The 22569-nt window shown below is 46.6% G+C and overlaps 1 protein-coding gene across 1 annotated transcript in view; it reads left to right on the forward strand.

The window, feature by feature from the left end:
- Positions 1 to 22569, forward strand: part of RELN (reelin) — a 346725-nt gene that overhangs the window by 315421 nt on the left and 8735 nt on the right. Inside the window, exons 59-61 of the mRNA XM_085894992.1 lie at positions 1732 to 1893; positions 4449 to 4606; positions 6150 to 6369. Of these exons, the coding sequence (XP_085751118.1) occupies positions 1732 to 1893; positions 4449 to 4606; positions 6150 to 6369 (540 nt within the window). The remainder of the gene's footprint in view (positions 1 to 1731; positions 1894 to 4448; positions 4607 to 6149; positions 6370 to 22569) is intronic.

Genomic DNA, 22569 nt, shown 5'->3' on the forward strand with positions numbered 1-22569 from the left:
AGAGATACTTGGGAGTCAGACACGTCTTGGGAGAGGAAAGTTTCTGTTCGGCAGATTATGTCTGGTTTGTCAGTGGCAACCTGTATGGAAAGATCTGAAAGGTTTGAGTGAAGGCCCCGGATATTTGAGGTCCACACTTTTAATGAAGAGGTAGGGGAGGAGGCTTTGGGTGCAGGGGGTGGGGGGAGGGGAGGGGAGGACAAGGGACGAGGGGGGAGGTAAGGACGGTTGTTGAAAGAGTGTGGGGGATTGCAGAATAGCTCGGGGAGGGGCCGGATGAAGAGGAGAAAAGGCTCTGTGTTGCTGGGGGAGAGGGGGGACAAGAGAGGGGGAAGAAGGAAGTTGAGGATTTGAGGAGGTGGAGTGAAGAAATGGATGTGAGAGGGCAGTGGAAGGAAGCAGCTTTGTGGATAAGAGGGGGGGGCAACTTTGAGAAGGATGAGTGAGGGGGATGATTGTTGGGAGAAAGGTGAGGGGGGGAGTTTTTGAGAGAGGTGAGAGGGAGGTTTGGAGGGAGAAGAGTGGGATGGTTGCTTTGACAGTGAGAGGGGTGAGTTGGCACTGAAGTTTGAAAAAAAAAGAATGGTTCATGGGAAGCGAACATTCATAGCAAACTGGGGTTTTAAAAAGTTTTAGGTCAGAGATGCGATTTAACACAATTCTTGATGGATGCAATAAAGGCAAATTCAGAGAATGGAGAGAAGAAACGCTGTAACAACTTCATTGATTTCTCATCCACATTCAACACAATTCAACCACACCATCTAATGGAGAAGCTGAAGAAACTCTTTGTCAACCAATCTTTCATTCTACAGATCATCAACTTCCGACAGAATCAGACCAAGTGGATACAAGTGAACAATACTGTTGCATCGATGGGTTGGACTAACATCACCTGTTGCGCCAGGAGCTTTTGTTACTCCTGAAGATCGCCAAGCTTACCGTATTCACACTGCATTTAATTAACTGTTCTTTACCCTTTAAAAAACCCCAAGGATCACTCCAATCCAAGGCCAAACTCGGCAGCGCAACGCGAGGGAGGCAAAAGGTGGGAAAATCTCTCTCATTGGTAAAATGGTTTGTTATAATGAAATATGACATGGGGATAGACAAGACAACAGAACCCAGGCAGATGTGGTGTACAGGGGCAACAAATGGGGGAGGTGAGACACTAAAAACCAAATTTATGTACAATTAGGAACAAGGTCAAAGCCTGAAGCCAAAGCACAGCATTGGGGTCCAAAGCACAAAGCCTGTTGCTCCCACATCGCAGACAGGTTCCCAGCTGCACCACGCTGCACATTTCTTCCAGTAACTTGCTCCTGGTTGAACTGCCAAAATCCAGGCTTAACATTCACTTTCACTCTTTGGTTCCTCTTATCCACCATTTGTGTAACTGCCTTCCAGAGTCGGTTTAATCGCACTCTCAAGAGCTTCAAGCACACAGTGCACCACTATCTTATGACACTCTCCAGCCCTTTCCCATGATCCTACTACTTCCATTAGCTCTACTTAACCCAGGTCTCTTTTATGCAGGTTACTGTGCTTCCACCCCTGCAACCCCTCCTTTACTCTCTCCTCTTTTACTGTTCCACACCCCATCATGCACCATGGATCAACAGTCCATGACAAAGCCTGGAACATAGTAGGGATAAGTAACAAACACAGCAGCATTACACAGTTTCTGTACCTCTCTAACAGAACTACCTTTGTGTGTGGCTTTGTATGCAGACATGATGAGTGGCAACCCGTGCGCGCCGCATGCCTCCCAGCACAATGGAATGCTACACACTGCACACCTTTCATGTTTCACGAGGCAAGCGAGTTTTCAGCTGCACATGTTGTGCAATGGACCCGCATCACACTTATGTTGCCTGAACAGGCCATTTCTAGGTACGAGCTGTAATCCTGTAGCATATTGTCTCTTAACAGATTTTAGTGCATACTCTGAGGGTAAATATGACAAGTGTGTGATTATGTGACTGTGCTTGAAAGGTGTAGAAAAACATGAAAATTACTACAGTGCACTTCACTTTAAACACAACATTGCTATATAAGGGGCGTTCCAAATATTTTAGGAATGGGTTATTCCTTGGAACCCTGGAGTTGAGGTTTCTTCATCATTATAAACTCACAGGTATGTGCTTGTTATTTGAAGTGCACTGTAGAAATTTGAAGTGCACCCCTTTTGCTCCAACGAAGGGTTAATACCAGAAACTTCAGCTTGTCCTTGCTTCCCATGACAGCTAGCATACCTGAATCAATGTCCTGTTGATTTTGTCCATTGTTACACCTGTCTGCCAATGCAGATTGACACTGGCCTTCACCTGTTAGACTAGTTATTCATTCTAATTCTTTTTAAAAAGCTGGCACGATAGCTGAGATGTAGTGCACTCGCTTTTGACCTGTCGAAGCTGAACTCATTTCCCGGCCTGACTACATACGGTCGCCCTGGTGCTTTGCAAGCAGGGATATGCATCAATAAGTATGCCATCTATAGAGTGAAACGTTAAACTGGGTGTTTCATTATGTTAACATTATGCAGGTGGATGATAAAGATCCTATGGTGCTTTTTTGGAAAGTAGGCCATTGTGTGTTGGTACCTGGTCTTCAGCAGCAAGATTAGTTCTTCATTCCATAATTGTTGTTTGCCTTTGTTTCATTCATTTGACCTAATCTCTTGTTTCAGGGTCAAATACAGACATTTGTGATGTCATACAATTAGTAATCTCACTAAAATTGAGCATCACGACTATTGTCATCAACTTTTTAGCAACGAAGGTGCCAACACCTTTGGCCTCGTGCCTATTAATGGGGAGGGTACACACTCATATTCTACATTAATCAAATGGGTGGCTGACTTATGCTTTGAAGTGAGTTCCTTTAAGTGTTAAGATGATCCCAGGTTCGGATGCCCTGGGCATGTGACTGACATACAAACTATTGCACAGGCTGAGGAATTAATCATGAAGGATGGCTGTTTTATATCCATGGAAGTTGGAATTTCTCAATGCACCATTTTCTCCATCATTCATGAACACTTGAGCATGTCCAAGGTCACAGCATGAAGGGTCCCTCAAAACTTCAGCACTCGATCAACAGCCATGGCTGGCATCTTGTCATGAGCTTCGTAAATTGGTCAGTGCAGAACTAGCAATCACTATCATTCATATACGGACTGGTGATGAAACATTGCTTCATCATTGCGATCCAAGAACCAAATTGCAATACATTCGATGGTCTCCATTTTCTGGGATGCCAAGAAATTCTTGCTGATTGACTCTGTTCTGTATAAAACTGCAATCACAAGATAATATTTTGCTCGACTCATGCAAAAATTTCACAGGCCATCGAGTACAAATAGCAAGTGATTTTGAACAAAGCTGTGTTCTTCCTTCATAATAATGCAACTGTGCACAGGATCCATGTTTCAGACTGCTATTCTTGATGGTGGCTTCAAACAGCAGGATTACCCCCCTCTCCTCCCCCACCTCTCCCCCATCACCCACACATACAACCTAGACCTGGACCTCTGTGATGAGTATCCTTTTTGACATTTGAAGTCCAATCTACATTGCTTCTGATACATCAATCAGCAACCGGGATGTGGCCGAAAGAGTAATCCAGAAACTTCTATTTTTACTGGCATAGACAGTTGTAAGGACATTGGAGAGCACCTGCCATGAAGGTAAGAGACAATGTATTGATAAAAAAAAGGCCTTGATATGGTTTAGCCTGTTATTACCAACTTATTCTGAGAATTTCTTACATTATTGACCACCCTTCATAACTAACAGAGCAACAGGACGTTAAAGGTGATATAAAAGGATCATGTTAGAAAATTACCTTTCAGATCATGGTGATGATAAAAAGTAAAAAAAATCCTCGAAACACATCCCATCATGAAAACAAATCATTATAAACAAACTGTCTTGAAAACTTTTAGGCTCAGTGGCAAGCGCATCATCTTCCTGAACCACCTTTGTTTGGGTGTTTGTGTTACTGGTATATACAAGGAAATGCTGTTGAAATCCCTGAATAATCACTGTCTTGATGAAAGCTTGTGAAGACCAGGTCATCATTACCAATGTAGGTAGGGCTTGTACGAAATATCAGATGCTTGATATAGTCTGAATCAAAAGGTAAAGCTATTCTTGTGATGCCTAATTATTGGCCGCCTTATATGCCCCGTTGAATCTAGCATGTATCTTCTCCTTCCAGCCTCGCAAAAGCCATAACATATAATGAGAAATTAAAACGTAAAGTACAGACGAAAAAAGGAAATCGTTTTTCTCACCAGTTCTGATTAATGCTGCGGAGATAATGCCAGCCAAACTCCTATTTTGGGAATCACATTCATGGTACCAAACAATAAAACGGGCAACAAAATTCTACATTTCGATGATTGTATCACTTACTCCTCCTTACCCTTGTGCCCTGTTCATCAGTGGTGCACGCCTGCGTTGGATGCAGTCTGCACAAGCCCCTTCATCCCAGGCCTGGGCCATTGATGATGTGTACATCGGAGAGGCTTGTCCTGGCTTGTGCAGCGGGCATGGCATGTGCATACCAGGAGCAGTTTGCGTGTGTGACAAGGGATATGGAGGTACTGCTTTCCGATGTTTACATATTTATAACACCAGATTTATCTTACTTCATCACACAAAGCTTTGTTAAAATGTCAGTTGTAAGGTTATCATCTCTGCTGTTATTCTATTATAATCCATGCATATATTTCTGTTCTTAAAGGTTATAATATATGCTATTATTCAATTTAAATCCTTGAGGTTATAATCCACACTTTTTTCTTTACAAGATGGAGGCTCATGGAAGAGCAAAATATAACTAACAGTGGGGCAACAGTTGTAAACTCGGTAAAGGAAGGATGACCAGGAAAACAGGAGGGAGAGAGTTGCAAGTAGCATTGGAAATCAGGTTAAAACTAACAAGAGTCTGGCTAGATAGAGTGAATGGGGAGAAAAAAAGATTGTGATTAAGGATGAGGGATTTTATGAGATGGCAGTGTACTGCCTGCTTGAAGCTTGGAGAGAGGGGATAGAGCACCCTCAGAGAGGTGATTCCACAGAACACCCTCAAATATGTGGTTATGGGGAGTAGAGATGGGAGGAGGGTGGGGTGGGATGAGGAGGGGAGTGGGTTGGCGGTGGTGGCGTGGTGGAAGGAGGCATGCAAGTCTTGGTAACATCCTGATGTCTCACTTGATAAGTGTTTTAAAGATATCAGGGGGACTGTCTGAAAAATTTTGGTCATTTTATCAACATTAGCTTCAGAAAACAAATACATGAATAAACTTAAATTATGGTTCAGTGGGTTAATCATTTTTAAAAGTATGACAGGAGGTTTCTGGCTTGTCTGCTGAGATGAGATGTGTTGGTTTGGCTTGTTCAGTTGTAGAAACTATTATACAAGCTGGGTTGAAATTTTTTCTGAGTGGTCCAGAAGCCTTCTTTACCTGCTCCTAAAAAGAAACTAGAGCAGCAGAACAGAATTTGAGAACATGGACACTGATGCCGTTTGAGGCCGTTGCTAAAGCAGGATTGAGGCTGGCAGAACATTTTCATTTCCTACCTTATTTGGTGAGGACACAAAGTCCATTTGAGAGTGGGTATGATGTGTTAAGATGGGGACAGAGCATGATGGATTGGGTACATGACATTGGAGGGAAACGCAGACCTGAGAGTCTGCCCTATCCCTGGGAAGAGTCTACCAAGATGGTGTTTGAGCTGAGGTAGAAGAAGGAGAGGGAGCAAATGCGAGAGATGGATTTGACAAGGCATCACCATGACTTTGATGAAGAATACTGGTTGGAGAGTTCATCCTTGAGATTTGTAAGATTATGTTTTCGAGCTTTCCTCAGGATGGACACAAAATTATTGTGAGCTTTGCAGAGTGATCTAAAGTTACCCTTACTCAGGTTGGCTTTCAATGTAGGGAAAGTAAGCTGTTGACCATAACTGCCTTCATTGTACCAGGGCAGAGACCAGAGCAGAGAGAACGGACAGGAAAGCTGTACATAGAGGGGATATGATAAACTGATGCATGAGAGAAGGTAGGCTTTGTGACAGCCTTATGATTTGATTAATAGTATTCCCAGGATAACAAATGCTATCTTGTGTCCAAATGTGTAGGTGATGACTGCTTCTTCATTGAAGGCAGCTTGCCAAACTCCCTAAAGGATGGATTTGAGAATGAGCGGCTGTCTAAGCAAAACTGGGGCCTGATAAGTGGTGGCCATCCAGGGCATGGCTGTGGCCAGCTTGGTCCATATGGTCATGGAAAGGCTCTGTACTTCTCTGGCTGTCACATGCGAGTAGCTATCACTCTGACTATGGATTTGACGCTGACCAGGTACTGGCATGCAAATACCTCTTTTACATCAAAAGCTCTGGAAGCCTTATCACATGATTAAATGCAAAAGTAATACAAGAGAAATACTGAAGTTAGAGCAACTGACTAGTTGTCTGTACTGTTATTTATCAGGGTTTTGCTATATTGCCATCATTACACTAAGCAACAAGTTTTGTCAAAACCCGTCGATGACATTTTGAATTATCATGCCCTTCATGGTTTTTGGCCCTATCTCTCAATGATGAAGAATCACTTAAAAAATTCTATGATGAGGATCCAGATCTTCACCAAAATCGAATCAATTTGTCCTTGTCGCAGTTGCACACCCAACCTGTCCACTAAGTTTCATCCGAAACCATCCATAACTTTTTGAGACATCCAACTCCCAGACAGACGGAGAGACAAACAAGGGTGAAAACATAACCTGTCTACCTTTGGTAGCAGAGGTAATAACAGATTAACTTATTTTTATTTTACAACGATTGAGATAAAGGAGTTGTTTAAAAAAAAAAAAAACAGTGATACAAGGCTCATTCAGATTATAAACATACATATATTGCAGGTTGCATTGGACACTTGTTTAATATTGTTCCACTGGACTGTGGGGTGGACACAAGGTCAAATATTCCATCAAATCAACAATTTCATGACTGATGGTCCTCATAGACCATACGTCGTCTGCCGGAAAAGCCGAACAAATCTTTTCTTCTGTTTCCAACGTACAGAAACTCTAATGAGATCTGTCGCCCCATGGTCCATATGGTCGCGAGACGACCGTTATTCTCAGGTTTTCCGTCTGTCTGTATGTATGTAATGGACAGCTCTGGAGGCCAGAGGAGTCAACCGATTTTTATGAAACTTGACTGGTAGGTTCATACCAGGATCTAGTTGTATGCTTTTGAGCACCGTTGCCGAGCAATGGGACTTTGAAATGTTTGAAAAAAAATCCGAAAAATATATATATTTTTTCGAAAATCAAAAATCTGCTTTGGCGCTTTTACGCGCACTATAATCAACCTCTTTGTCAAAAAATTTCAGCCCGATCCGTCAAAAACTGTGACTAGTATGCAATTATATAGCGACCACCCATGTCGCCGACCAGCTTGTACACACACACACATATATATATATATATTGTTGCGGTTTTCGCGCCCGCCGGCGTGCGAACGGCCACGTAACTCGAATCGCGGCACGTCGCCCACCGGACGGACAATCCAGTCGTGACCCTCTCGGACTAACGCCGGGAACCAGTCACGGGTGGACCTTTCGGTCTCACCGCGATCGAGCCAATCAGCCCCCGCGTGGGATAGGGTTGCTCGCCAAATTCGAACTACCTAAGTACCCACGCGGAGGGTAGACCGGGCGATCGCACCTCGCCGCAGGTCGACTTCGGACGCGGGCCACTTAAGCGACCCGTTCCGTACTATCAGAATAACTGAGCGGTGTTATCGTCAACCTCGACGGTTCGATTAATTATCGGGCGTATTCAGCCCACTACCAACCCTTTACGTGAAGCAAGATGGGGATTCAATGGAGGAAAAGACGAAGCGAAGCAGGAGAACAGTTCAACAATAAAGCACATTTATTCGCGGCACACGGGAAGCACACAAATACAATTCCACCAAATGCACACAAAAAAGAAAACACAATTCCATTTACACAAAAAGCAAACATAAAAGTGAAAACACAGTGCAGAGCTAATACCGACTACCGAGCACACGGCAACACTTATACAATTCTACTTCACAGACGGCGCCGACAACACATACCCAAAACCAAGGAAAAGAAATCCCCCAAGAATGGGGTAGGCCTGAGGCCGAGACCGGGTCGGGCCTACCCGTCTGGTGATGAGACGCGGAGCGGCGATGGCCCCGCAACCCGCGGGCCTCGCGGACAGTGCCTGGCAGGGGGGTGGGAACGGGGCCCCCTTGGTCGCACTATCTCAGCGCGGGGGGAAACAGGAGGGGGTTGCTGATGCTCGGGGTATAGAGGATCTTTATTATCCCTGGTGTGCGTCTCCACCTCGGCCAGGTCGCGCTGCCGGCCTCCCTCGGGCGTGCAGCTCCTGGCACCGACGCGAGCACCCCCTCGTCCGACTCTCTTCAGCTTCTCCAGCCACTGCAGGCTTCGGGCTCCAGACTTCTTTCGTTCTCGTTTGCGACTCTTTCTCGTTCTCTCTCTTCGTTCTCCTTCGCGACTCTCCTCTGACTGACGAACACCGTCCTTTTATCCCCCCGTAACTTCGCCTTTGACCCCCTCCCTTTGACCTTTCACCTCGCTCCCCATTGGCCCGAGAAAAAGTGGGCGTGAAGGCTTTTTGATCCACAAATTTGCATATATCGATCGTTCTGGAGGCGGGGCCAAATCGCCCCTCGCTCACCGATTGGACGGCAAAAAGTGGGCGTGTCGTTTTTGATCCGTTTTTGAAGCAGAAAATCCGTGATTTTGTACACGCTGTTCAACGTGCGCCCTACACGAGTCCAGCATCGGTGCCCATGAGTGGCGCGAGATGACGGTGATGCGATGGTGGCGAGTTGTGACGGTAAAGGTCATGGCGGTTGTGGTGAAGCGGCGTTGTGGTTGGTGGTTGTTGTTGTGGTTGTGATGGTGGCGATTGGTCCAAAATAAAGATAGTAAAAGAAAAACGGCTATCCTGAAGAGTCGCAGCACGTATAAATGACATGTATTCCCACTAGACAACGGGTTTGGGCCTAACTACACATGTACTTACCGAGATACCTCACCTAAGGGACCTGAATGGTGGTTTGCGAATCTGGTAACCACAACAATATATATATATACATACATACATACATACATACATACATACATACATACATACATACATACATACATACATACATATACATACATACAGTGCTCCCTCGCTATATCGCGGTTCACTTTTCACGGCTTCACGACATCGTGGGTTTTCAATGAAGAGGCACCTCCTGTAGAAGAGATTTAATGCTCTTCTTGGCTGTGCAGTATGACATTCATCTCATCATCGTCATCTTCATCAGTACTGCACAGCTATCATAATCATCGTCATATCTTCATAGGTCAGTACCCATATGTTTTTTTTCAATACTTTATAGTACAATATAGTATTTTAAAAATTATTTTTGGTCTTAGGCTTTGCAGCCCCATGAAGTCGCATTTCCGATGAATTCTTTTTTAAATAACTGATTAAATGTGTGTGGGGAAGGTTAATAAGAGTGTGTGGATGCTGTATAATGGTTTAAAATACGTTTAAAATGTGTTTAAATAATTAAATAAATATGTGGTTTCTACTTCGTGGATTTTCACCTTTCGCGGGTGGGTCTGGAACATATTAACCATGATAGGTGAGGGAGCACTGTGTATATGTATGTATATATATATATATACATACATATATATATATATATATATATATATATGTATGTATATATATATATATATATATATACATATACATATATATATATATATACATATATATACATATACATATATATATATATACATATATATATATATATATATATATATATATATATATATACATACATACATATACATATATATATATATATATATATATATATATATATATATATATATATATATATATATATATATACACATATATACATTCAGGGTAGTCTGAAAGTTACTTTACCCCTGATAAATTTCTCGCACTTCCCTCCGTCCCTTCCCCTCTGCCCTCGCCCGCGATGGTATGCGGAAACACTGACTCAGAAGAATGATGGAGCACATACAGATACAATGACAAATTAATTATTGTAAGTACTGTACAATAAAACCTGTATATTAAAAGAGTTCAAGAACAATGCTTCACTGGGAAGGGGTAAAGTGATTTTCAGGCCACCCTGTATATATATATATATTGTTGCGGATTTCGCGCCCGCCGGCGTGCGACGGCCACGTAACTCGAATCGCGGCACGTCGCCCACCGGACGGACAATCCAGTCGTGACCCTCTCGGACTAACGCCGGGAACCAGTCACGGGTGGACCTTTCGGTCTCACCGCGATCGAGCCAATCAGCCCCCGCGTGGGATAGGGTTGCTCGCCAAATTCGAACTACCTAAGTACCCACGCGGAGGGTAGACCGGGCGATCGCACCTCGCCGCAGGTCGACTTCGGACACGGGCCACTTAAGCGACCCGTTCCGTACTATCAGAATAACCGAGCGGTGTTATCGTCGACCTCGACGGTTCGATTAATTATCGGGCGTATTCAGCCCACTACCAACCCTTTACGTGAAGCAAGATGGGGATTCAATGGAGGAAAAGACGAAGCGAAGCGGGAGAACAGTTCAACAATAAAGCACATTTATTCGCGACGAACGGAAAGCACACAAATACAATTCCACCAAATGCACACAAAAAAAGAAAACACAATTCCATTTACACAAAAAGCAAACATAAAAGTGAAAACACAGTGCAGAGCTAATACCGACTACCGAGCACACGGCAACACTTATACAATTCTACTTCACAGACGGCGCCGACAACACATACCCAAAACCAAGGAAAAGAAATCCCCCAAGAATGGGGCAGGCCTGAGGCCGAGACCGGGTCGGGCCTACCCGTCTGGTGATGAGACGCGGAGCGGCGATGGCCCCGCAACCCGCGGGCCTCGTGGACAGTGCCTGGCAGGGGGTGGGAACGGGGCCCCCTTGGTCGCACTATCTCAGCGCGGGGGGGAAACAGGAGGGGGTTGCTGATGCTCGGGGTATAGAGGATCTTTATTATCCCTGGTGTGCGTCTCCACCTCGGCCAGGTCGCGCTGCCGGCCTCCCTCGGGCGTGCAGCTCCTGGCACCGACGCGAGCACCCCCTCGTCCGGCTCTCTTCAGCTTCTCCAGCCACTGCAGGCTTCGGGCTCCAGACTTCTTTCGTTCTCGTTTGCGACGACTCTCCTCTTCCTGACTGACGAACACCGTCCTTTTATCCCCCCGTAACTTTGCCTTTGACCTCCTCCCTTTGACCTTTCACCTCGCTCCCCATTGGCCCGAGAAAAAGTGGGCGTGAAGGCTTTTTGATCCACAAATTTGCATATATCGATCGTTCTGGAGGCGGGGCCAAATCGCCCCTCGCTCACCGATTGGACGGCAAAAAGTGGGCGTGTGTCGTTTTTGATCCGTTTTTGAAGCACAAAATCCGTGATTTTGTACACGCTGTTCGACGCGCGTTCTGCATGAGTCCAACACCGGTACCCACAGCGGGGCAAGAACGGTGGCGATGCTACGGTGGCGAGGTGTGACGGGAAGGTCGTGGCGGTTGTGGTGAAGCGGTGGTTGTGGTTGTAATTGTGATGGTAATCCTGGCGGTTGGTCCAAAATAAAGATAGTGAAAGAAAAACGGCTATCCTGAAGAGTCGCAGCACGTATAAATGACATGTATTCCCACTAGACAACGGGTTTGGGCCTAACTACACATGCACTTACCGAGATACCTCACCTAAGGGACCTGAATGGTGGTTTGCGAATCTGGTAACCACAACACTACCCCTTCCCTTTTTACAGACTCGTCCCGAGTCGTCAAATTTTCGTGTGCCATCATGTGTAGTTTTCCCCTAGTACATTTTACCTACGGATCCCTGAGTGCGACATTCATGGTATTCGTGTCCCCAAAATAAATAACCTGAGGGCTGCGTAACTACCTAAACAAACTCACTCACACGGACGACTTAAATAAAATTGCCGGCGCTAAGACATACATGCCGGGGGCGCACTCATATTTACAGTACATCTTAACCTTAACTTACAAATCTTACACTAAACCATGGCCCAGGATCATTGAACTCTGCAAAAAGAAAGCAGTTAGCAGGGAGCCAGGCTGCCCACATGCAGTCTCTGGCTCAAACAATGCAGGTGACAGGGAACGTGGCTGGCTGCTCACACGCAGTCCAAGGCCTTCCCTTTTGAACTGAACGCAGTGAACCACAACGGTGCATGGGCTGCACAACGCAGTCTCCGTGCCAGCTCAAGTGGCACACGCAATGAGCACAACGAATGAATGGATGAATGGATGGACGCAAACACGGTGCACGGGCCGCCACTGCAGGCCCGTGTTGTAGCTGCCAACAGGGCAGTTCTCGCAGCTTGCAAACTGTTGCCTTGCGGATCCTGGCGCACATGGAAATGAACAGGGGGGGCAAAGCAAAAATTGAACGGGGCTGGTGAACAGGGGCAGTGGGCATGGCATGGCAAAGGTGAGCAGGCAAACACAGCCCGCAGAAGAAGGCCGCTGCAGGCAAACACAGCCGGCAGATGAACTGGCCGGCACAGGCCTTGCAGCACACAGCTGCCGATGAAGTTGGCCGGCCTCCGCCTTGAAGTAAAACACGGCCAGCCGATGAAGTGGCCAGCCTTTGCCGTTCAGTGGAGGTTGGTGGAGGGAGTGCGGTGGTGCTGGCCACTCGGAAGGCGGGCTCGGACCTACCTACCTGTCTCCCTCCCACCTATCGCCTTTGCCTGTCACTGTACCTACCCACTCCCTTAATTTGTCAAACCCCAATTTAGCCCCAACTTAATTTTTTTGTTGTTTTTATTTTTACTCCCCCACTATAAATCATCCCCTAACCCCCTTTATCGTCCTTGTTCGGCTAACCTATCCTGTCACCTAGCCTACTCCCAACCCCTACGTTCCCTTCCCGGAGGGGAACAAGGGAGAGCTAACGTCCTGTGTCGAGGCCCAACGAAGCCCCAGAATGGCCTCCCCAGAGTTCGGCGATCTAACCCAAAGTGGGTCCAGCGGCCCACAACGAGAGCGAGGGGATGGATGGTGCGGAGGGGTACATCTCCTAATCTACCCTAACCATTAACTCTTAAACTACCCCGGGGCTTTCAACAAGCGCCTCTCGCTTAAACTATTGGTTCTAACAACCCAGATTCCCGTCGCCTGTGTTGGTGTCCTCACAATTTCGGGCCTCGCCCCCCAATTTTCTCTCCGTGCCCTCACACGGTCTCCTGGCTGGGACACGTGGCTCCCTTTGGCAGGCACGACCCTCTGCCGAATCTCCCGCTATGGCACCCCCGGGCACTACACTGCCTCCGAGCCTACCAGCTCCCTAACACCGGGGAGTGCCCCCCATGGCACCTCCCCTGAAACGCACACGTGGCAGGCCGGCCTCCCGGGCCCCTTTCCGAGGGTCACCCGTGCCCACAACACTGCCCACGCGGCTAATGGCGCCCCGGGCCCCCGCACCAAGCAGGCGCACCCGTGCCCACTACGCTATCCCGGCCCCCCATGGGCCCTTGGCCTACCGCGGCCGACTAGCCTGGTGCCCGGGGTACCCACTCAGCGATACTCACCTTTCGCAGCCACACTCCCAAGCCCGTCAACAGGGCTCCTGCACCCCTCCAAATGGGTCTCGAGCCTACATTCCCACCAACAACAAAACGACCTCCATTTTTCAATTTGACTAACCCAGCTAACTCACTTTACTCTGACCCCGGGGTCTCTTGGGCGGGAGTCGCTCCTCCCCCCAATCACTCATCGCACCATGCATTCCCCATTCGCTCCATCCACACAGACCCGCTGGCCTCACTCACTCAACAAGTACTCACCTCACAACTCACCAACTCTTCAACACACACACCACTGAACTCTGCCATCCTTCTAACTACCTCCCCTAACTAACTCGTGCTCCCACGTCGTCCCTTAAACTACAGCACGTTCCTTTTAACACTACGTAGCTAAGCTACGTCCCCTCTACACATCCAAAGTCTGTCTCTGTCTCCAAATCAATCATTTTATTTACCAACCTAAATCTGGCTACAATCCCTCTAACTAATCCATTCCACGGACTCCATGAGGACTTACCCCTGCCCCATGGAGTCGGTCTAACTAAGCTAACCCTTCCCCCTAACTAGTTTCCATCCTGTGCCCAGGGTAAGGGGGTCTTCCACCCCTTGCCCAGGAATCCTGTGCACCCGAAAGTGAGGCTTGCTTTTTCTTTTTTTTTTTTTTCATGCGCAGCACCTGCGCGGCAACTCAGAGCTCGCGCACTTTGCACCTGCCCGTGACGTCATGCAGCTGCACGTGTTCCTCGTCCCTCCTTGGACGGGACCATCCGGCAGAGATACCCCTCCTGCCGGATTCCAACCCCACGTGCAGCCATGACGTCACCGTGCGCATAAAAAAACAAGCCCCACGTCTCGAGGGGTTCCCCACGCGAACACATGTGCTTTGCCCGTTGGAGCTTAACACACACGATCGCGTGGAGAACCCGTCCGGTCCAAATCCATTTACCTGCCTAAACTTTGTCCGTCCGCGGGATCGGCAAATCCACCGCGTGCGTTTCCGGACCGGGACTTCACTCTCGCAAGCGAGCACGTGGTGGTCTCGTGCGCTGCACAGCACGGACCGCGTGCTCACTGCTGGGTGAACCCGGCACGGTCCTCGAAACAGCTACAGCCGCTACCCGGCTTTCTCTCCTCTGTCGCCGTCTCCGTCTCCATTCCACCCACGCACACCTGCGTGTTACGACGCACACAGTCCACTCCATCACATTCACACCGGGAGACGCGGCTGCCTGCTCCCGCATGCCAACCGACATCTCCCTCTCATACCGCTCTCTCACACACACGGTCTCCCTGGCACACAGCGACCTTGCACACGGCCGTTCACTCACGCGTGCGGGGGCACTCACCCGCGGTGCCTCACTCGCACTCCGTGCCTCACCCACAGACGCGGGGGCACTCACCCGCGGTGCCTCATCCACACACCGTGCCTCACTCATACACGCGGGGGCACTCAACCGCTGTCCCTCATCCATACTCCGTGCCTCACTCACACACGCGGGGGCACTCACCCGCGGTGCCTCATCCACACACGCGGGGGAACTCACCCGCGGTTCCTCACTCATACTGGCCGTTTCACTCACACACACGGCCTCTTCCATACACGGTGCCTCATCCACACACGGCGTGCTGGGAAGCACGTACTCCGGCACCATCGCCACCACACCACTCACACACGGGGTCGCTTCCACACACGGGGACGCACTCACGCCTTGCACCACACACACAGGGACAACCACACTGGGGATTTGTGTCCCCACAAGGGTCTCCGGGGCCTCTACACCCCCCAAGCTCTCCGTGCACCCGTCCACAGCACCCGTCCCCTCAACCTCGCAAAGCACGACCGAACCCACCTGGTCGTGACTCGCCTCAAGGGGGCAGACTCCCTCCCCTCGTTCCTGGAGGAGGCCATCCAGGTGCTCGCACTGGGTCCCCACACGCTCCGCGAGCTCACCCCCATTATCCTCCACTACCTCCGTGTGTGTGTGCACGTCACTTACCCCGTCTTCATCGTGTAGTCTTTCCTCTATTTTTTCTATCTCCCGTGTCTCTGCCAACTCTTCACCCTTTACCTCCCTTGTCTCAACTATTATTTCCTTTGTCACGGCCTTCATGCCCGCCTGCAGGCATCGGCCCATGTTCTGCGTTTCACCCCGCAGCTTTTTCGTTTCTTCCTTCATTTGCTTGTTCATGCCTTTCATTTCGTTTATAAATTCAGTTGTGTTTGCATCCATCTTCGTTTTTACTTCGTCCATTTGCTTGTTCATGTTCGCAATCATCTTCGCTGTCGTTTCCGCATACATTTTTGCCAGCATGGTGTATAGCTGGGTCATGTCGGGTGCGCTTGGGTGAGCCGTTTCGGCAGGGGTCGGGGAAGGGTTTTGGTGGAGAGGGGGGGGGGAGGTGTCATACACCGCGGCCGCTGCCGCACCCACCTCAGGTTCTGGGTTCAGTTGGGCGAGTCCGTGTTCCTGCACAATCAACATTTCCTGCACGGGGATTCCATCCTGGACCATGGATTCTACACATTCTACATCCATTTCTAATACCCCCGGCTCCCGCTCGCCTTGAGACGCCATCTTGCTTCTCGTGAAGGGTTAATTTGCTCGCTCGTAATTTGGAGGGAATCGGGGGTCGCTTCTCTCACCCCTGGACCGATTCCCGTAAATTTAGCCGGAGACAGGAGAGCCTGTTGTCCCGCTCTCCAATACCAGTGCCGCGAGGAGGGCGATGAATTTGTATCCCACTCCTGACACCAGTGTTGCGGATTCCGCGCCCGCCGGCGTGCGACGGCCACGTAACTCGAATCGCGGCACGTCGCCCACCGGACGGACAATCCAGTCGTGACCCTCTCGGACTAACGCCGGGAACCAGTCACGGGTGGACCTTTCGGTCTCACCGCGATCGAGCCAATCAGCCCCCGCGTGGGATAGGGTTGCTCGCCAAATTCGAACTACCTAAGTACCCACGCGGAGGGTAGACCGGGCGATCGCACCTCGCCGCAGGTCGACTTCGGACACGGGCCACTTAAGCGACCCATTCCGTACTATCAGAATAACCGAGCGGTGTTATCGTCGACCTCGACGGTTCGATTAATTATCGGGCGTATTCAGCCCACTACCAACCCTTTACGTGAAGCAAGATGGGGATTCAATGGAGGAAAAGACGAAGCGAAGCGGGAGAACAGTTCAACAATAAAGCACATTTATTCGCGACGAACGGAAAGCACACAAATACAATTCCACCAAATGCACACAAAAAAGAAAACACAATTCCATTTACACAAAAAGCAAACATAAAAGTGAAAACACAGTGCAGAGCTAATACCGACTACCGAGCACACGGCAACACTTATACAATTCTACTTCACAGACGGCGCCGACAACACATACCCAAAACCAAGGAAAAGAAATCCCCCAAGAATGGGGCAGGCCTGAGGCCGAGACCGGGTCGGGCCTACCCGTCTGGTGATGAGACGCGGAGCGGCGATGGCCCCGCAACCCGCGGGCCTCGTGGACAGTGCCTGGCAGGGGGTGGGAACGGGGCCCCCTTGGTCGCACTATCTCAGCGCGGGGGGAAACAGGAGGGGGTTGCTGATGCTCGGGGTATAGAGGATCTTTATTATCCCTGGTGTGCGTCTCCACCTCGGCCAGGTCGCGCTGCCGGCCTCCCTCGGGCGTGCAGCTCCTGGCACCGACGCGAGCACCCCCTCGTCCAGCTCTCTTCAGCTTCTCCAGCCACTGCAGGCTTCGGGCTCCAGACTTCTTTCGTTCTCGTTTGCGACGACTCTACTCTTCCTGACTGACGAACACCGTCCTTTTATCCCCCCGTAACTTTGCCTTTGACCTCCTCCCTTTGACCTTTCACCTCGCTCCCCATTGGCCCGAGAAAAAGTGGGCGTGAAGGCTTTTTGATCCACAAATTTGCATATATCGATCGTTCTGGAGGCGGGGCCAAATCGCCCCTCGCTCACCGATTGGACGGCAAAAAGTGGGCGTGTGTCGTTTTTGATCCGTTTTTGAAGCACAAAATCCGTGATTTTGTACACGCTGTTCGACACGCGTTCTGCATGAGTCCAACACCGGTACCCACAGCGGGGCAAGAACGGTGGCGATGCTACGGTGGCGAGGTGTGACGGGAAGGTCGTGGCGGTTGTGGTGAAGCGGTGGTTGTGGTTGTAATTGTGATGGTAATCCTGGCGGTTGGTCCAAAATAAAGATAGTAAAAGAAAAACGGCTATCCTGAAGAGTCGCAGCACGTATAAATGACATGTATTCCCACTAGACAACGGGTTTGGGCCTAACTACACATGCACTTACCGAGATACCTCACCTAAGGGACCTGAATGGTGGTTTGCGAATCTGGTAACCACAACAATATATATATATATATATATATATATATATATATATATATATATATATATTTATATTTATATTTATATTTATATTTATATATATTTATATTTATATATATATATATATATTTATATATATATATATATATATATATATATATATATATATATATATATATATTTATATTTATATATATTTATATTTATATATATATATATATATATATATATTATATATATATATATATATATTATATATATATATATATATATATATATATATATATATATATATATATATATATATTATATATATATATATATATATATATATATATATATATATATATATATATATATATATATATATATATATTCCTCAGGGTTAAAAGACATATTCTAAGTGTTTGATCAGTGTGTGATTTGGTGAAGGTCTGAATAAAGGGGAGAGGCTGCTCTCTGTCTGTCACAAGGATGGGGGATGTCATGACAGAGGGTAGAGTCATCAGCAAAGAGATAAAAAGGATTTTCCAGAGAATCAGAGAGATCATTGATGAAGATGAGGAAAAGGATGGGGCCTAAAACATTGGCCCCATTCGTGACAGGGAGAAGAGAAGAAAGGATTCATTTCAAAACCACATGTTGGCTATGAGAGTAGAGGAAGTCAGTAATCCAAGAGTGGAGTTGGCCTTGGATTCCATAGGCAGACAGTTTGGAGAGCAAGGCAGGAGGCCAGACTAATCAAAAGCTTGAGATATATCCAGAGAGATGGCTCTGATCTCTTGTCTAATATTGAGTGCCTCCATCCATTGTTGGGAGAGTTAAAGCAGCATGTTCAAGGTAGAGTGACTTGGTCTGAATCCAAATTGACGATCTGAGATGAGGCTGTTGGAGAAAAGGAATGATTTTATGTCAACTGCGATGATGGATTCCATGACCTTTCCGATGACGAGACTAAGGTGATAATATCAAGCGGATTTCATATTGGTTATTGTATGGATGCAGATCCGGTCTATCAGTGGGATACGGAATGTAAACTGTTCAGCCTGGTGGAGGTATGTGCTCTACCAAGTGCCGTTCTAGTTTATGTAATGCAGTGATGTTGGTTGTTTTCCAAGCAAATGACCTATGATAAATGACCAAGGGTGAATAGGGCAGAGAGAAGAAGTGCAAGAGCAGCAGAGCAAGTTGTTCGGACATGTGAGCTGATGCCGTAGAGTCAGAGGTGGAGGTTGCCAGAAACCTTTCTACCTTCTCAGGTACAAAAGACAGAGTACAGGAGCTGTTGGGCATGGCTGGGAAGGGTGAGTACAGAGAGGGGTTTGGGATCCAAAATTTTGAAGCAAACAGAGAATTGAAGAATTCGGCCTCGGCAGAGTCGGTTGTGGTGCCATTTGAAGAGAGGGAAGATATGCAAGTGGCATACACCAGAGACAGACTTAACAAGGTGCCGCCAGGTTTTAGAGGAGTGAGTCAAGTTTGAAAGTTCATTCTTGAGATTGGACAGATGTTGTTTTCTGGCTCTCCTGAGAGAAGACATACACTTGTTGCGGACTTTGTGGTTGAACTATTGCCTCTGGTTGGATTTGCTTTCCAGGAGGAGAATGCAAGTTGTTTTAAAGCAACTGCCTCACCCTAGGACTTGGAGTACCAAGATAAGGAGGATGGGAAAGATCTGTGCATAAGAGAGACCATGTTTCTGTGGAAGAGTTCCCAGGCTGAATTAACATCAGGGGTAGTATATATATATATATATATATATATATATATATATATATATATATATATATATATATATATATATATATATATATATATATATATATATATATATATATATATATATATATATATATATATATATATATATATATATATATATATATATATATATATATATATATATATATGCCGGGCGTAGTGGCGTGCGCCTGTAATCCGGCTACTCGGAGGCTTGGGTTGGAGGATCGCTTGAGGACGGCGCTCTGCACTGGGCAGGGTGGAGAGCAGCCTGGAATCATGGCGAAACCCAAATCCTGATCCCTGTGTCGTAAGAGGCGACCAGGGTTGCGTCAGGAAGGGCATCCGGCGTAAAACCTGTGCCAAATCAGTATGCGGATCATAACGGATGATCCGCTGTGGCGACCCCTAACGGGAGCAGCCGAAAGATGAACAACAACATATATATATATATATATATATATATATATATATATATATATATATATATATATATATATATATATATATATATATATATATATATATATATATATATATAAAAATGAGACCAGTCCTGAAGAGAGATGGCTGCTTGCAGTCCCTGCCAGTTTGCCTGAATGAACTGCCAGACGCACCGGAGCTGAGGCTGTTCTCTGGGAATGGCCAGAGAGATATTGACCTTCACAAGCACATTATCAAATGAACCAATTTGGGCAAAGGATGAGCAAGATAAATTGCTGAGGATGTTGCTTTCACCAAGTCCAGAAGGGAAGGTTTGCGATTGGAAGAAATCTGGGTTGGAAAGTTCACAGATTGAATCAGTCCCATGGATTCACAGAAGTCCTTTGCAGAAGTGCTCTGGCTGGTGAAAAAGGTACCAACACTCAGCCAATTAGCAAGGTGACAATTGAAATCACCACATATGAGGAAGAGAGAGTTGGAATGATTGGTTAAGAGTTGGTCCGTGTCATCAGAGAGAGAAAGAGAGAGAAAGAGAAAGAAAGAGAGAGAGGTAGATAGTCGTCACTGTTGGGAGGATGGTGCAACACACAGACAAACACGAGATGAGAGCAGAGGGTAAGTCGCAGCCAGAGGTACTCCTGCGGTTTGGGAGATCTAAGAGCAGTATCGGGAGAGTGAGAAAAGAAGTTCGTAATGTACTTGGGAACATTTGATAATTGCTTTCGATACAAATGTGACTGTGACAGCCCACTGAGCAATTGAGTTTTCAGGATATCCTCAGAAATTTCTCACACTAACATTGCAAGCTTTATAATGGCGTGTGTGTGTGTGTGTGTGTGTGTGTGTGTGTGTGTGTGTGTGTGTGTGTGTGTGTGTGTGTGTGTGTGTGTGTGTGTGTGTGTGTGTGTGTGTGTGTGTGTGTGTGTGTGTGTGTGTGTAGGTGAATTAGGGATTAACCTCATATAGTAATTTAATAAACAGGAATAAATTCCTGCATGGGGTTAGTGTGAAAACATTCTGACTCAACCCAGGAAGAGGGAATATTTGTGAAAGTGTCTGTCTCAAGAAACTGCTTGATCACTTGATGATTATTCTCAGAAATTTTTGCGAGATGATTGTACACAGAAATCAATTTGCCCAGATGATTGTACCCTAAAGTACCCAGAAATTTCCCATTCTCTCATTCCTTCCTTGCAGTTTAAAGGCTAAATGCAACATCATAACGTGTGTTTTTACACCACTCAAATTTTAGAATGACCATCTCACCTCAACAGAAATTAAACCATTATATATCACAAAATTTGTTCTGTATAAAATCGTAGGCTTTCGAGCATGAACATCAGACTTTAACAACCCACCACCTAACAATCGTATTAAGGATTTGTGACACTGCCAGAGCAGCAAATTGCTGCATTCAGCAAACTCCATTTCCTTAAACGGTTTTGCAGAGTGCTCAAACCACCTCTGCCGCCTGGAGTATGTATTTCTCGATGTGGGTAGTGCCATATATCAGAGTTCCTTCGGTATCTGTGGTCTGGATTCTCAGGCCTGCCTGCCTCAAGTCCGAAGCATAGTTGTGGAAGGCCTTATTTTTCTCCATTCTGACTTCCAGCCTCAACCATTTAAAACAAATTCTTGAAGTGAGGAAAAGGCCATGCGTACTCTGTCTATATGGTCAATGACAACTATATCATCTAAGCATGTTGATATTCTGATTGCTGGAAGAACTGGCACAGCACAAAATTTGTAGCAAACACCACACATCCTGGAGGATAATATTTATGGACCTCATCCTCTGAAGCAATAACTGTCTTAAGTCTTTAGTCTGTGGCATATGTGGTGTGATTTATGCTCTAAATGTGATGGATATGAAGGTACGTGTTAGGAAAGGTTGTCTTTTAAGGAAACTGAACTTTGAAGTGCTGATGCTGATGATGTTTTGAAATCTCTTCATTCTCAGCTTGATGATTGCATCTGAGTGTTGTTGCAACTTGCTGATGATCAAGTGGGACAGCAGTTCTGAACCATTTTTCTCCCCCTCCAACCAATTGTCATCACCCTTACAAATCTCACAAAATGCGATTAAGGATGCAAATGAGGAACATTTTTTTGGTGGCAAATGGCTTCGACCATGAAGACATTCCTTTTAACATTCCTACGAATAAATCGACAAAGCGGTTCATAAAATCGGTCAAAAAGAATTTAAAAAGTCAAGATTTCAGTAAATTCAATTTGATTTGGTTAATTTACCCAACATATGTCAGGTTCAATAAGTTCCCAATATCAAAGATGCGACATTAATTAATTTAGAAATGGGAAAGTGACAATAATTAGCAAGTTGTCA

Source organism: Eptatretus burgeri, chromosome 9 (genome assembly GCF_056783735.1).
Source record: "Eptatretus burgeri isolate ZD-2024b chromosome 9, Ebu_testis_v1, whole genome shotgun sequence".
In the NCBI taxonomy this organism is placed as follows: Eukaryota; Metazoa; Chordata; class Myxini; order Myxiniformes; family Myxinidae; genus Eptatretus; species Eptatretus burgeri.